Below are 16967 nucleotides of genomic sequence, written 5' to 3' on the forward strand. Positions count from 1 at the left end.
TGCCACTTTGGTGAATAAAAGTACCACTTTCTTTCCATAAGAGCAAAATCTGTACATTATTACAAACTTTTGGCCGCCAGTGTATATATATTTTAGGATCGGAGTAGCCCTGCAGAAGAAAATTATGAAGAATTAAAACAGAATTTCACCAAGATGGCCTAGAGCACCAGAAATTCCGCAGAGTCATAAAACTAAGAGCAGACAATATGGCTCCCTAAAGTCTGGCATGGCCCAGCTAATCGAGATGAAACACATCTGGCCAATAAAACAAAAGAGACTTGTCCAGATAGCACATACTTGAAAACACTCATGTTAATAAATTGTTTGCATGACTGGAGGACTGATGTTCTAGAGAGTACCTCCACCGCTTCAAGGGCAGACGTGATGGGCAATAAAAGAAACAGAGTAAAACACAGATCCTCCTGAATTACAATGAACAACACAATGCCAGTTCTATGACTCTTTATTCTGGACAATAACCAATTTTCTAGGCTCCAAATTAGTCATAAGACATCCTCTCTGATCAGTATTCTGCAAACAGCAGTTAAAAAAGAAGCCCCTTTGTTTCATTCATTTAGTAACATAAGAAAACTTAAAAATGAAACATTTCCTGTATTAAATGACTATCGTCATTGTTCAAGACACAGAGATTGAACAGACTGGATCTGAACTGTTGAACTTTTCTTCAGGAGGACAAATTAATGCTTATAACTTCAAATGTACAAATGAACTTTTCAATACAACTGTATCTCAGGACATCTTACTCCAGAAACATTTCACACAAAAGTCATAGTACTTCGCTGAATTAACCCTTTAAAATGTACAGAATGCGTTTGGACCAAAATGTACACAATACCTAGCCTTGCTAGATAATTCTGAAAATGATGTTATGACCTGTGATCACGTTTATAACTGACAAATGAATGATTATAGCCTGATAAAATATATGTAGTGGTTTGTAATCACGACAAATCAATGATTATAATCTTTAATCTTGTGTTATTCATGTAATTTTTACTAAAAATGGTAACTATTCAGGATAAAGAAGAATGTTTGTTAATTCATTTTTTATATATTCAGTTGTATCCAAGATACAAAATGTATGGTTAAAACATGTACTATTTTGAGCAGAAATTTTGCTAAATATTTTTATGCCCCAATAAGGCACTGGCCTTCATTCAAACTATGGGTGAGTAAACCATCGGGTGTTTCAGTGACTCGACTGTCTAAGGAAGCTGGGCGCCATTTTTTGTTTCTTTCTGCGTTGGCACCGGCTAGCGGCTGGAGTTTGTTTTGTGGCATGACACTCCAAGAAACCTTTGCATTGACGGAATATCGCTTTTACACTGAAGTTCCCGGCCAGATTGAGAATGGACACTATGGATGACCGCAAAATATCTACATGCTCACATAAAGGTAGTCTTTTATAAAGTTGATGGACTGAGTAAGTCATGGTGTATTTTTTTTATGCGGCCTCTGAGTGAATTTGACACTTGATCATCTGAGGGACTTGGAGGCCTGTTTTATTTCTTTATGTGCTGGTTCCGCCTAGCGGCTGGAGCTTGTTTTGTTGAATAATACTGCTTCGGGTCAGCTGTGGATGATTCTGATTGTTCTTTGTGCTTATGCCTCCTGTTGGCTGGAGTTTGTTATGTTGAGTATTTTTAAGGGACATAAGAATGATTACGTCATCTGCCGCACTCATAACAGCCGGCTCACTGAACATTTGTTTGTCTGTCCGAGGAAACTGAACGGCTTTATATCAGCTGGAGTTTGTTTTGTGGAGGAACACACCTTCAAGACAGTTCTGAAAATGAATCTATATGTTCTTTGTGTTTATTCTGCATATTGGCTGGGGTCTGTTTTACAAAGTATTTTCTGTTATGTAATTTTGCCTCACAAAATTTGTGCAGAAGCACCGGACTTGAGCAATCCGATGGCAGAGTTGTCGTGGGGGTTCTCGTAGGCGTACATGGACCTTTTGAGTTTAGAGGGATTGATGCCGGTTGGCGCTGTCGTGCACGGGGTTAATGTGCAAGTTTTTATTTTTTCTGTTTGTTTTGTTCAGGGGGAAGTCCGAGGTTTGATTGTTGCATAAATGGGGAATGTGGTCTGTATAATCTTGCTTTTGACACACAATTTTTTATTTTTATTATATCAATATGTCAAATGTTAGTATGAGTGGATTATCTCTCTCCACATGGAATGTGAATGGGTTGGGGCACCCCATAAAAAGAAGGAAGGTTATTTCTTTTCTTAAATGCAAGAAATATGATATAGTCTTTCTTCAAGAAACACATCTTTCCCCACAGTAAGCTGAAAAATTTGGGAAGATATGGGGTGGACATGTTTTCTTTAGTGTTGGTTCAAGTAACAGTAGGGGAGTCATTATACTGATAAATAAACATCTACAATTCAAATTTCTCAAACAGATTAAAGATAAAATAGGAAGAGTCATTATTGTTTTAGCAGATATTCAGGGGCAAAGGTTGATTTTGGCTAATATTTATGCACCTAATGCTGATGATCAGGGCTTTTTATAGATCTTGAAGGGATGTTGCAAACCGCTGGCACCCCTGATGATATAATATTGGGAGAAGACTTTAATCTCTTGATGGACTCAGTCCTTGATCATAATGAAGCAAAAGTGCGTAAGCCCCCTAGAGCAACATTGACGCTTCACAGGATGTGTAAAAATCTTGGTCTTGCAGATATCTGGCGACTTTTGAACCCATCTGGTAGGGACTATACATTTTTTTCATCAGTTCATAAGATTTTTTCGAGAATATATATATTTTTTTATATATCTAAATCCCTCATTTCATCTGTTGTTGACTGCTCAATTGGAAACATCTTAGTCTCAGATCACGCCCTGGTGAGTTTAGAGATGTTGCCATATACAGAGAAAAATAAATCATATAGTTGGCACTTTAATGTATCCCTTTTGCAAAATCCTGATTTCCAAAAAAAAGAAAAGGGAGACTGCCCACTTGTGCCCTCTGGTACTCCATGTCCCAAGCTCCACTAGGGGTGGATGCCATTGCTAACAAATAGCCCACAAAATGCAAGTATGTATTTCCCCTGGTACACATCCTGCATACTGTCATATGCAAAATCCGAGAGGACAGGGAAGTGGTTCTTCTGGTTGCACAGAAATGGCCCAATCAGTCCTGGTTTCCTGAGATGGTGGAGCTACTGGTCAGCCCCCCCATGGGAAATTACATTGAGGAGAGACCTCCTCTCTCAAGTGCAGGGCATGATCTGGTATCCCCAGACGGAGCTCTGAAACCTGCACCCGGATTTGCCCAATTGGTTATGAACACCATTCTGCATTCTCCTAGATTGCTATCCACGGGACACCTCTACGTGCTAAAATGATGTGTGTTTGCAAATTGGTGCTCTTCATGTAGAGAACTGCTCCATAGCTGAGATCCTCATGTTCGACGCTTAAGGTCTATGTAGTGACTATCTTGGTAAACTATGCCCTGGAGGCTGGCTCCTCTATAGGCAGACATGATCTAATTATACAGTTCCTCAAGGGAGCGAGGGGCCTAAACCCCCCTCGCCCTGCTACAGTCCCAACCTGGGGTCTGAGCCTGGTGCTGAAAGTGCTCACGAGCCCCCCGTTCGAGCCTTTGGAATCTGCTGAGTTACATGTGCTCTCTCTAAAGACCACACTCCTGCTAGCTCTAGCCTCAGTAAATGGGTGGGTGATATGCAAGCATTGTCGGTCAACAGCAGATGTTTATGGCATGACCGTCTGTCTGAACAACCCTTATACTATAAACTGATACATTCAAAGAGTAATGTCATGTAACTTTGATTCATGTGTTTCATTTTATATGAATCATATATATTCATAAATGATTATGAAATAAACATGATGCACTATATTACATAATATTTGTGATATAATTCAAAGCTGACTTTATGTTTTAAAGTGTTACTTGCACTTTTCTTGAAATATAAAAAGTGCTCTGTATTAAATTTGTTCTTTCTCGAGTGTATTGACTTTAATTCCCAAAAATATATAAGAGGGAACAGTCCTAAACTGAACAAAAAGGAGCAAAGTCCACAGCAATGTTTCTTGGTGAAACAGTTCAAATACAGAGAGAGAGAGAGACAGAGAGAGAGAGCAATCAAAGGAATCACACTCTAAAAACAAACAAATATATATATACATTTTTGAAATTGATGACTTGGACCAAATAATAAAGCAGCCATTAAGTGCCCAACATAGATGGGAACTCCTTCAATACTGTTTAAAAAGCATCCCAGGGTGATACCTCAAGAAGTTGGTTGAGAAAATGTCAAGAGTACATGTCTGCAAATTCTAGGCAAAGGGTGACTACTTTGAAGATGCTAAAATATAACACAGTTTTGATTTATTTTGGATTTTGTTTAGTCACAACATAATTCCCATAGTTCTATTTATGTTATTCCATAGTTTTAATGACTTTACTATTATTCTAAATGTGGAAAAAATAAAAAATAAAAAAATAAAAAATATATATATATATATATATATATATATATATATATATATATATATATATATATATATATATATATATATATAATAAACAATGAGTAAGTGTTTTAAAACTTTTGACCGGTAGTGTGTGTATATATATATATATATATATATATATATATATATATATATATGTATATGTATATATATATATATATATATATTATGAATCCTTTTGAGGTTCCTGGAGATTTTAACTGTGAAGGAGCCTCCTTAAAGACAAAAAGGGAAAACTCTCTCTGGTCCAGATGTGTTCAGTAGGTGGCGATAATAAGCTATAGTAGTTTACGAATCGCCATTAGACAAGAAAGAAGATGGTGATAATGATGATGATGATGATGATGACGACGAAGAAGAAGATTCCCTGCGCAAAATGAGAATAAATGTGTGTCTTTCGTCTCTTTTATTTCTACAGTGATTTCACAAGTATTTATTTTCGGCGGGAGAATTGCGAGTTGTCTGTAACGCAGTAAAACTCCAGGAAACAAGTGAAATCTGTGTGACACTGTTGTAAAGATGTTTATTAAAGAGGAGAGTGAAGATATGGCTTATCCAGAAGCATGCAGAATTAAAACCGAACACACTGACGAACAAACAGGTTGGTGTTCATTCTTCGTTCTTTACATTCAGACAGTTGAACAGATTTGATGACTGTAGTTATAAAATTATATGAGCTGACGAAAAACCTTGTTAAAAAGCAAAAGGAAAAAAAGACGAAAATAAACAAATCGACTTTAAAATGCATCAAAGTGATTAAAACTTTGAATTGCAAACTTCTTCTAGATTTGTTGTAGGGCGTTTGTGCCATAATGTTGATTACCACAGAAATGTATTTCGACTCGTCCCTCGCTTTTCTTTAAAAAAAACAAAAAAAGCATAAATGAAGGTTACAGTGAGGCACTTACAACGAAGTGAATGTGGCCAATTTTTGGAGGGTTTAAACACAGAAATATGAAGCTTATAATTTTATAAATGTACTTACATTAATTCCTCTGTTAAAAATAATCTTTTTTTTATTTATTGTTTTAAAGTTGTCATTTTTTCAGTCGTTTTAGGGTTTGTTGACTTTACATCGTCATGGCAAAGAAGTAAAATTGCCTGCCTATAACACAGAAAAGGTTAGTAAGTGATTTTATAACACTAAATCATGTTAACATGCATATTGTTCATGTCTTGTGGCTAAACTTTTGAAACAGTGAGTATTTTAATGTTCAAAAATTGGCCCCCATTTACTTGCATTGTAAGTGCCTCACTGTTACACAGATTTTTGCTGCTTCTTTTTTTAAGAAAAGGAGGGACTTTTGCACCCCAGTGTAAATAGCATCTGTCACACAGTGCAGCTATTTGCACCACAATTGTCTGGTGAAACCACATAAATACATACAACAAACTAAAAAATAGATGTTGATGCAGTGGTGTGTAAAGACGGTGTGAATGTGTACTGCTGTCCCAGCGACTGCGGTTCGAATCCGCATTTTGTCCCACTCTTTTTCCCATCCAGTTTCTTATTTCCACTCTTAATATTTCCTTTAATACTACTTAAAATAATAGATAAAAATGGATATAAATGTTGATTTCATCGCAGTGATTTGGTCACAAGGAATGTCGGGGAGTGCAGAGAAGAGTTTGATCTTGAGGCGGGGTCTGTCGTTCGCACTCATTCCCACGGCTCGGCATCACTTGCGCGTAGATTGCATCATTGTATTACTATAGTAATATTGTAGTTAGGGCTGGGCGATAGGACGATGTTGTCAGATATCGACGATGTCTTAAAAAAATCCAGATGCCGATTGCGAACAGACAGTGATCGACAATATCAGGAAATGGAAAAACCATGGATCTGGGAAGTCAGCAAATATATTAAACAGTGACCAGGGTGTAAAACTAGCACCCGCAAAATGTGACAAGGCTGAATCCAGTTCGCAAGCTCCTCATCCAAATGCATTCCATGCGTGGGTCATTTTGCTCATCTACCCGCAACAGGCGGGCGACCTATAAGATGTCTCAGAGTGACACATGACAAGAAATGCTGTTGGACGCAAAGACACATGCTTGAAGAAACACACTTTATTATATTTTTAAGAACAGACAAAAGAAAAGACGTCAGTGCTTGTGTCTGATTCGCTGTTTGTTTAGAGGCATGCAGCGCGAGCCTGTCTCATGGAACAAGCGCGTGTAAAGAGTTTTCACTCTTTTTTTTCTCTTTTTCATTTGTCTGAAAACTGTTTGCAAGAATAATGTCGTCTTTGAGACTGCTGCAAATGATCTTTGATCATCTCGAGAGGTGCTGTGTGTTTAGTTCGCTTTATTTCCATGGACCAGCAGATCACGGATAACATGCATTTTGAACACAACTCTGCAGGTTCAGTAATATATACAGGTATCACTGTATTAAAGAAACAAAGACGAACGTGATTAAATAATAAAATAATACAAGACACATTCACCTTGAACATAAAATTGAGTTCTATTTACTTTTCTTTAGGCAGCAAGTTTCTCAACAATTTTCTCAATTATTACCAAACCGCAATACAAACACAAATTCGACAAGAACACACAGTTGGCAGCATTATTTTGGGAATAGGAGAGGGAATTTATTAGGCTTATTTATTATGATTACTACTATTATCTTTACATTTATAATTGTCCTCAGTTCTTAATCTGTAGGCTATTAGTAATTTTCCACCTGTTGTCATTGACGGATGCTTGCGTGATGGCAAATGGAGCCATTGGAGAATGTAAATGTTTGGATTTGGGGAGGTGGATCTATAAGACATCACTATCACGTTATTTTAATGCTTTTTTCGTTTTGTTTTAAATGCATTTTGAATTTAGAAATGTCTTTTAAAGTTTTTTGTGTTTCAGTAAATTAATCATTTTTAAAGCAAAAATATTCACCAGCCCCCGGAAGGGGGGTTAACTGTGTAATCAGATATCACAATATTTTTTAAGGTGATTATCGAAAAAATATGTTTTACATTTTGCCCAGCTCTACTGTCGCTTTGATGTTATTGGTGGACTGCACAGCTGGCCATAGTAGCTTTGGAAATTCTGATTCCAGGTTATACTGCCAGTAAAATTAAGATATCATTCTAGTTTGACAAGGAATCAGTTCTGTTGCTTCTAAAAATGAATATGTTGCACAAGAGTGTTTTTATATAACCTGCAGCAGTACTCAATGCATCATATCATGAACAAGATGATCTATCAATGTTATGAATCAAGCTCACTCTGAATGCTGACACAGTTTTCCACGCATCATTTTTATTAGGCTATATCCATATATGTGGTTACAGACAAATGATAGAAGAGTGAAATCGCTGACACAGAAACGTTTAACTTCTCTGTCTTGCCTGCACTTGACTCTAGTATCTCACTCACTGCCACGTGAAGGTTTGCACAACAAAACAGAATGATAAATACAACAAGAAATCCTTCACTGTACAATGTTTTTGTTTTGAAGTAGGTCTGCTTGGCTGTTGATGCATTAAGTTCAGGCAATGCTGTTATAACCGTGTTGCAAACTTGTGACAAAGCTTGTTTAAAAAAAGTTCTTGCATTCTGTCCCTGATGGAAAAATAATGTTAGAATTTTATCAGAATGGGTAAAGTTCCAAAAGTAACTGAGCTCAGTTCAGGTACTAGTTCCACAAAGTTTGTGGAAAAACAGCTTTTGATTATTTTTGCATGATTTTTACAAAGACATAATGTATAATGTATGTAGAACTTAAAAGATGATAGAATCTCTTAACAAATGCTGTTTTGTAAGTAAATGTGTTTACATTCAGTTATGGCATAAGTCTGGTTATGGAATTATGGAGTTGTTATGGAGTTATGGAATGGTGTGGCGTAGTGGGCTAAAGCACATAACTGGTAATCAGAAGGTTGCTGATTCACTCCCCACAGCCATCACCATTGTGCAAGGCACTTAACTCCAGGTTGCTCCAGGGGGATTGTCCCTGTAATAATTGCACTTTAAGTCGCTTTGGATAAAAGCGTCTGCCAAAATGCATAAATGTAAAATGTAAGTCTGAGCTGTTTAGCCTGCCATAGCAGGGCTCCAGACTAAAAAAATGACTTAGGAGCCAATGGCTGTTTTTAGTCGCCAAATTACAGAATTGCTGTTACAGAACACCTGTTCAGAAACAAGATAGACAGCCAAAAAAAAGGAAGTCAGCTGATAACCCATTCATAGACGGTTTAATAAACAGTATATATAGCTGGGAAGATAAGTTTGCATTCCTTTTTGTCTCATAAATGTTCACACCCTTTTCATAATTTATACAAATATAAGAGATAAAATATTTTTTTATTTAGTACTGCTCTTCAGAATCTACATTACAGATATTTATAAAGTATAGTATGCATATAGTAGTGTGTTGTCTTCTTGAGCATCAATGAATGTTTGCACCTTGAGTAATAGCAAGTCCCTCAATTGTCCTAAGTGTCAAAAGCTTGATTTTATATACACACAGATCAGTTACAACATTAAAACCACCTGCCTAATATTCGTGCCGCCAAAACAGCGCCAACCTGCATCTCAGAATAGCATTCTGAGATGCTATTCTTCTCACCACAATTGTACAGAGCGGTTATCTGAGTTATTGTAGACTTTGTCAGTTCGAACCATAAATAAAATAAACTCTAGAGACTGTTGTGTGTGAAAATCCCAGGAGATCAACAGTTACAGAAATACTCAAAGCAGCCCATCTGGCACCAATAATCAAGCCACGGTCCAAATCACTGAGATCACATTTTTTCCCCATTCTGATGGTTGATGTGAACATTAACTGAAGCTCCTGACCCGTATCTGCATGATTTTATGCACTGCACTGCTGCCACACGACTGGCTGATTAGATAATCGCATGGATGAGTGTTGGTGCCAGATGAGCTGGTTTGAGTATTTCTGTAACTGCTGATCTCCTGGGATTTTCACACACAGCAGTCTCTAGAATTTACTCCGAATGGTGCCAAAAACAAAAATACATCCAGTGAGCGGCAGTTCTGCATATGGAAATGCCTTGTTCATGAGAGAGGTTAACAGAGAATGGCCAGACTGGTTCGAACTGTTGTGTTGTGAGTTCACTGATGGCTGATTCGCTGAGAAAGTGAATCTGATTCAAACTGCTAACCTGAGCTCCTGAGTTCAAACCCTCAGTTCTTTTCGGATGATTCATGAAAAAGATCCGGTTCAAAAGAGTCATTTGTTCATGACTCTCTCGCACTGGGGTTGTTGTTGTGTGCAGTGCAGCGAGCTCGTCAGAAACAGAACGGGAGACACACTGGCATTCTAAAGATGTATTCAGTAATTCACAAGATGGTATCTGACGAAACCTCATATGAACGCACACAACCAGACTGTCGCCAATGGTGACTAGATTTTAAGTGATTGTTGCAATCAATTATTTTTGGTCGCATTTGCGACCATTTTAGTCGCAGTCTGGAGCCCTGCATAGAAAAGGCTCTGAATCAGTCATGTGTTCTGATGAGGTAGAACTGCAGTAGTCAAGCAAATGTTATGCCTTTTGTACTTTTATCCTTGATATTTAAGCAGCAGCAATATAAGATGTTAAATGTTTAACATATCACTGTTTTATTTGCAATATGAAAAATTAAGCGCAATTTATTTTTTGCTTTGGTTGTTAGTTTTTGCCAAATCATGCCACCCTAATTTGTTGTACTTAACATGTACAAGACACCTTTTATTAACCTACAGTACATAAAATACCATATAAAAACTGATGCCTCCCTTGTAGATTTCTTCCATTACATTAAAAGTGGCCCTAATTGATTTTATCTGATATTTTCTTTTTAGGCTTGATGAAAATGAAAGGGGAAAATCCAGAACCAATAGAAGTGAAAGGAGAAAGTCAAGAACTGAATGAAGTGAAGGAGGAACATCAGTATCAGAATCCTCATCATTTCATAACTGGACAAAAAACTTTCATTTTCATCTTTTCATCTTTTCAGACTGAGAAGAATTCCTCACAAAACAAAACTCAAGCCAAAAATCCCTTCACCTGCCCTCAGTGTGGAAAAAGTGTTACACGAAAAAGTAGTCTTCAAAACCACATTAAAATTCACACTGGAGAGAAACCTTTTAAATGCCTTCAGTGTGGAAAAAGTTACATAGACAAAATAGGCCTTAAAAGACACATGCTATTTCACACTGGAGAGAAGCCTTTCACATGTTTTCAGTGTGGAAAAAGTTACATAGACAAATTAGGCCTTAAAAGACACATGCTATTTCACACTGGAGAGAAGCCTTTCACATGCCTTCAGTGTGGAAAAAGTTACATAGACAAAAGAGGCCTTACCAGACATATGCTATTTCACACTGGAGAGAAACCTTACACATGCCTTCAGTGTGGTAAAAGTTTCACGTCTAAAGGATACCTTAATGTGCACATGAGAATTCACACTGGAGAGAAGCCTTTCACGTGCAATCAATGTGGAAAGAGTTTCAAAAAAAGAGGAGTCCTTAAGGATCACATAAGATGTCACACTGGAGAGAAGCCTTATCCTTGCCAGCATTGTGGAAAGAGTTTCCCAAAGAGAGGAAGCCTTAAAGATCACATAAGATGTCACACTGGAGAGAAGCCTTACAAATGCCTTCAATGTGGGAAAAGTTACACGTCTAAAGGATCCCTCAATGTGCACATGAGAAGTCACACAGGAGAGAAGCCTTTTATATGCTCGCAGTGTGGGAAGACTTTTGTGCGTAAGGGAAACCATGACGTACACATGAGAATCCACACTGGAGAGAAGCCTTACACATGCCCTCAGTGTGGTATTTGTTTCACGTTTAAAAGAAACCTTAATGTGCACATGAGAATTCACACTAGAGAGAAGCCTTACACGTGCCATCAGTGTGGAAAGAGTTTTAGTCAGTTACACAGCCTAAAACATCATGAGAGATTGCACACTGAAAAGAAGCCATGTGGGAAAAGTTGTCACCAATCAGGATCTTAAAAAAGTCATAGAAAAAAGCATTGCCCAGAGTTGTTGTAGTGAGCTAACAGTAGTGATGTCCAGTTCGTGAATGTGTCGTTCTTTTGAACCGGATCTTTCTGGTGAACCGTTTCAACCACTTCACCAAATCAGACTGAATTGGTGGGAACAGTTTGCGTCTCGAGCAAGGCTTGACATAAACTTTTAGTTTTCCCAGCCACTGTGGCTAGGGATTTTCCAAAGTCACTAGCCTTTCTGCATTTTCATTAGCCAAAATCCCCTGACCCTCAAAAATTGATAGTGGTGACTGGAGACTGTAACTGCAAGCATTTGTTAAGATCAGGGGTGTCAAACTCAATTTCAGCCTGGGCCACATCAGCCTTATGTGTGCCCTCAAAGGGTCGGTTGAAAATGTGGAGTCGGCACCTGATTTTGTAGCATCCATGATATTACAACAGCAACATCTGTGAAAAAATTAACACCTAATTTATGTAGTGCTAAAATGAAACATTATGACAGTGTGACTAAGTTGGGTCTTCTTTACAGATTCCTTTGAACATTTTTCTACTTATTAAAGTACAGTCATCTCTTGAAATTTATGAAGGCAAAAAAAAACAGTTACTTTTCATTTAATAGTAGAGAGCATTAGAGAGAAAAGATTTGACTTTGGGATGTGCACGGTTACCATTTTTAACATTCGTTAACTGCAAGGTTTAACAAACGGTTAATTGGTTTTTCACTGGGAGAAGGACATGGGAATAAAGAATGCTTATTTCAATAGAAATTCCTCATACAACACTGCAAAATAGTAGCAAATAAAGTGCACATTGAGCTTTGAGACGCAATAGCACAATACAAAGATTTTCAAATGATAAATCTCACATTAAGATCAAACAAAAATAATCAAACTGTCACTGCCTGTTCAGTTGAAGTCAGAAGTTTACATACACAAACTATAGTTTTGTAAAGTAGTTAAGGACATCTACTTTGTGCATGACACAAGTAATTTTTTACAACAATTGTTCACAGGCAGATTGTTTCACTTTTAATTGACTATGTCACAATTCCAGTGGGTCAGAAGTTTTCATACACTAAGTTAACTGTGCCTTTAAGCAGCTTGAAAAATTCCAGAAAATGATGTCAAGCCTTTATGCAATTAGCCGATTAGCTTCTGATAGGAGGTGTACGGAATTGGAGGTGTAGCTGTGGATGTATTTTAAGGCCTACCTTCAAACTCAGTGCCTCTTTTCTTGAAATCATGGGAAAATCAAAAGAAATCAGCCAAGACTTCAAAAATAAAATGTGTGGACCTCCACAAGTCTGGTTCACCCTTAGGAGCCATTTCCAAATGCATGAAGGTACCACGTTCATCTGTTCAAACAATAGTACGCAATTATAAACACCATGGGACCATGGAGCCATCATACCACTCAGGAAGGAGGTGCATTCTGTCTCCTAGAGATGAATGTAGTTCGGTGTGAAAAGTGCAAATCAATCCCAGAACAACAGCAAAGGACCTTGTGAAGATGCTGGAGGAAACAGGTAGACAAATATCTACATCTACAGAAAAACGAGTCCTACATCGACATAACCTGAAAGACTGCTCAGCAAAGAAGAAGCCACTGCTCCAAAACCACCATAAAAAAACCAGACTACAGTTTGCAAGTGCACATGGGGACAAAGATCTTACTTTCTGGATAAATGTCCTCTGGTCTAATGAAACAAAAATTGAACTGTTTGGACATAATGACCATCGTCATGTTTGGAGGAAAAAGGGTGAGGCTTGCAAGCCGAAGAACACCATCCCAACCGTGAAGCATGGGGGTGGAAGCATCATGTTGTGGGGGTGCTTTGCTGCAGGAGGGACTGGTGCACTTCACAAAATAGATGGCATCATGAGGAAGGAAAATTATGTGGATATATTAAAGCAACATCTCAAGACATCAGCCAGGAAGTTAAAACTCAGTTGCAAGTGGGTCTTCCAAATGGACAATGATCCCAAGCATACCTCTAAAGTTATGGCAAAATGGCTTAAGGACAACAAAGTCAAAGTATTGGAGTGGCCATCACAAAGCCCTGACCTGAATCCAATAGAAAATTTGTGGGCAGAACTGAAAAAGCATGTGCGAGCAAGGAGGCCTACAAACCTGACTCAGTTACACCAGTTCTGTCTGGAGAAATGGGCCAAAATTCCAGCAACTTATTGTGAGAAGCTTGTGGAAGGCTACCCAAAACATTTGACCCAAGTTAAACAATATAAAGGCAATGATACCAAATACTAACAAAGTGTATGTAAACTTCTGACCCACTGGGAATGTGATGAAAGAAATAAAAGCTGAAATAAATAATTCTCTTAATATTTATTCTGACATTTCACATTCTTAAAATAGTGATCCTAACTGACCTAAGACAGGGAAAGATTTCTACGCTTAAATGTCAGGAATTGTGAAAAACTGAATTAAATGTATTTGTATATAAGGTGTATGTAAACTTCTGACTTCAACCGTATATGCACTCTGCCCGGGCAGGTTCACATTTCCGTGAATATTATTGTGTGTCGAGTCAACAGTACAATGAACGGAGAACCGAGTGAGCTGATGCTACTATGAGCATGAGTGTACTGAGGGTGGTGAAATGCATGTTTCTCATATATTTTTCAGTGTATCGAAGTATGACAAATAAAACATAATGGAAATATGTTTATGACTGTATTGTATTAGTTTTATTAACATATTAGAATCCGGTCGCTGTACTTCTCAGGTACATTTCATAACAGTTCTTGATTCAACAGTGCACTGAACTGAGAACCGCCTCTTGAGAACTTTTTCTGACAAGTCCAAAGAACCAATGAATGAGATTCTGATACTATGAGCATGAGTGTACTGAGGATTGAAATGAGGGCGTGAAATGTAAGTTTCTTTTTATGATTAACACTTTTTTATTGATTCTTATACAAACACAGAACAAAGTATAACATATATGTATAGAATCAACCATTATCCCCTTTTAACCCGCATTGATTCCCTTTCACCCTCCCAATTCCAAACCCCACCCTAACCCTCAACAGACATCCCTGTGGTCAAAGCCTGAGTTACACACGTAAACACACACACACACACACAAATATAACAATCAACAAATAAAGAGAGAAAATTCAAATCCCACAAATGATACAGTTCACAATTTTGACCACAATCATGTCAATCATTCTCTCCACATGGTCCTCACTGAGAGCCCTCCAGAAAGGTCAAGTATTTGTCCCATTTCTTACCATATGCAGCTAATCTGCCAAGCTGTTGGTAAGACATCTTTTCAGATGTCAACACCCTGCCCAATTCGGTGAACCATTCTTGAAATTAGGGAGCGCCAATTGACTTCCATCCTCTAAGAATGAGCTGTTTGCCAATCATTACACTAGTTTGGACCCAGAATTTTGTACAGTTGTCATTTACTTTAATAACCGCTTCATTACCAAATATACCTAGTCTAGGGCAGAATGAAATTTGAGTTTCTAAAACCTCACAGATAAAATTCTGTACACTTAACCAGAATTCTTGAATCTTAGTGCAGGACCATAGAGCGTGGGCTATGTCTCTATCCTCAAATTGACATCGCCAGCAAGTTGGTGTGTCTTTTAAACCAAGCCTAAATCTAGAGGGAGTCCAATAGAAACAATGCAGAATCTTAAACTTTCCTACGCAACTAATACCAAGTTCAAATCTCTTTCCTATAACCTCTTAAGAGCTGTTAAGGCCCCATCACCAAGACTCTGAATCAACAAGGAATAATAAACTGACGCTTAAGGCTGTGAGCACCATACAAAGAGTGTCTGCTGCCTTAGGGGGCTGTGTACTACCACCAAAAATAGTACAAAGAAAAAGGCGCAACTGTAAATACCTAAAAAATTGAGACCTAGGAATCACAAATTGCTGTGTTATATTTTCAAATGATCTCAAAGCTCCGTTTTCATAAAGGTCACCAAGTGTAGCAACCCCCCTCTCCATCCATTTTTTCCAGCAAAAGGGGGACTTGTTAATACATAATTTGGGGTTCAGCTTTATACTTGAGGAAACATTTAGGCAAGTATCAAAATTAAACATAAGGGAAACCTTTGTCCATACTGAATGTATGAAATAATGGGATGCATTTTTACATCTCTAGGCAATTTAATAAACTTTGCAATGGTGAGATTGGGGCAAGGACCACTTGTTCAATGTTGTACCAGGGAGGGTCTCTCTCAGGTGGAAGAGGCCAATGGGCCAAGTGTCTAAGATTAAAAGCATAATAATAAAACACAATTTTGGGGAGGCCCAAACCGCCAATTTCAGTTGGTCTATGTAACTTACTGAAATGTAACCGAGGTTGTTTACCATTCCAAATAAAAAACTCAGATATTCTATCAAATTGTTTAAAATAAGAAAGAGGAACTTCTAGAGGGAGAGACTGCAGTAGATAATTGAATTTGGATCATTTTTAGAACATTGACCTTCCCAGCCATAGACAAATGTAGTGAAGCCCACCTATCAACATCACACAAGAACATTTTCATTAATGTGTCAAAATGAGCTCTAACTAAATCACTCAAATTTGCTGGAAATAAAATGCCTAAATACCTAATGCTTTGCTTGGGTCATTGAAAGCTGTTGGAAGGCTGTGGTAGGGCAATATGCTGTCAGAGCAAGAGCTTCCAATTTAGACCAATTCACCCTGTATCCTTAAAATTTGGATAAAGAATTAATAAATCTATGGGGGGTAAGCATAGATCTTCTAGGGTCAGAGACTAATCATAATATGTCATCTCTGTAGAGTAGAAGTTTATGCACCACACCTCCTGCTACAATACCAGGAAAATCATCCTCTTTTCTTATTGCGGCTGCTAATGGTTCAAGGGTAAGACAGAGCAATAAAGGGGAGAGAGGACAGCCTTACCGGGTTCCCCTACCAAGAGAAAAATAATCCATTAATTTGCACTGCTGCTAACGGTTGTTTAGAAAGTAACTTAATCCACCCAATAAAAGTGTTCCCAAATCCATACATTTCCCAAATATTAAAAAGATAGTATTATTCCACCATATCAAATGTCTTCTCGGCTTCAAGTGAGATGGCAGCAATTGAGGTCAGCTGATTCGCTACTGAAAACATAACATTTATAAAACATCTAATATTATCAGAAGAACTACGACCATGAATAAACCCCACTTGATCTATATGTATAAGAGATGTAATTACTCTGTTTAATTGATAAGCCAGAATTTTTACAATATTTTTACATCTAACTGGATCAGCGAAATTGGACGGTAACTTTTACATTCATTTGAGTCTTTATATTTTGTAAGAATGAGACTGATCAAGGCCTGGGTAGCTCAGCGAATAAAGATGCTGACTACCACCCCTGGAGTTCACGAGTTCAAATCCCAGAGTGTGCTGAGTGTTCTCCAGCCAGGTCTCCTAAGCAATCAAATTAGCCTTGTTGCTAGGGAGG

At 37.8% G+C, this 16967-nt stretch overlaps 2 protein-coding genes across 4 annotated transcripts in view; one reads left to right on the forward strand and one right to left on the reverse strand.

Annotated features, from left to right (window-relative positions):
• LOC127450374 (gastrula zinc finger protein XlCGF57.1-like) overlaps positions 1–16967 on the reverse strand; it is a 306871-nt gene that overhangs the window by 269070 nt on the left and 20834 nt on the right. The window lies entirely within an intron of this gene.
• LOC127450364 (gastrula zinc finger protein XlCGF8.2DB-like) overlaps positions 4860–16967 on the forward strand; it is a 142719-nt gene continuing 130611 nt past the window's right edge. Inside the window, exons 1-3 of one of the 3 annotated variants that reach the window (XM_051714438.1) lie at positions 5025–5132; positions 5581–5652; positions 10350–14344. In XM_051714438.1, coding sequence (XP_051570398.1) covers positions 10355–11506 — 1152 coding nt within the window. In that variant the 5' untranslated portion in view covers positions 5025–5132; positions 5581–5652; positions 10350–10354 and the 3' untranslated portion in view covers positions 11507–14344. Of the gene's footprint in view, positions 5133–5580; positions 5653–10349; positions 14345–16967 lie in introns of those variants that run through there. The other 2 variants (XM_051714436.1, XM_051714437.1) reach the window with 2 other exon arrangements.

This window comes from Myxocyprinus asiaticus, chromosome 13, assembly GCF_019703515.2.
Source record: "Myxocyprinus asiaticus isolate MX2 ecotype Aquarium Trade chromosome 13, UBuf_Myxa_2, whole genome shotgun sequence".
Taxonomy (NCBI): Eukaryota; Metazoa; Chordata; class Actinopteri; order Cypriniformes; family Catostomidae; genus Myxocyprinus; species Myxocyprinus asiaticus.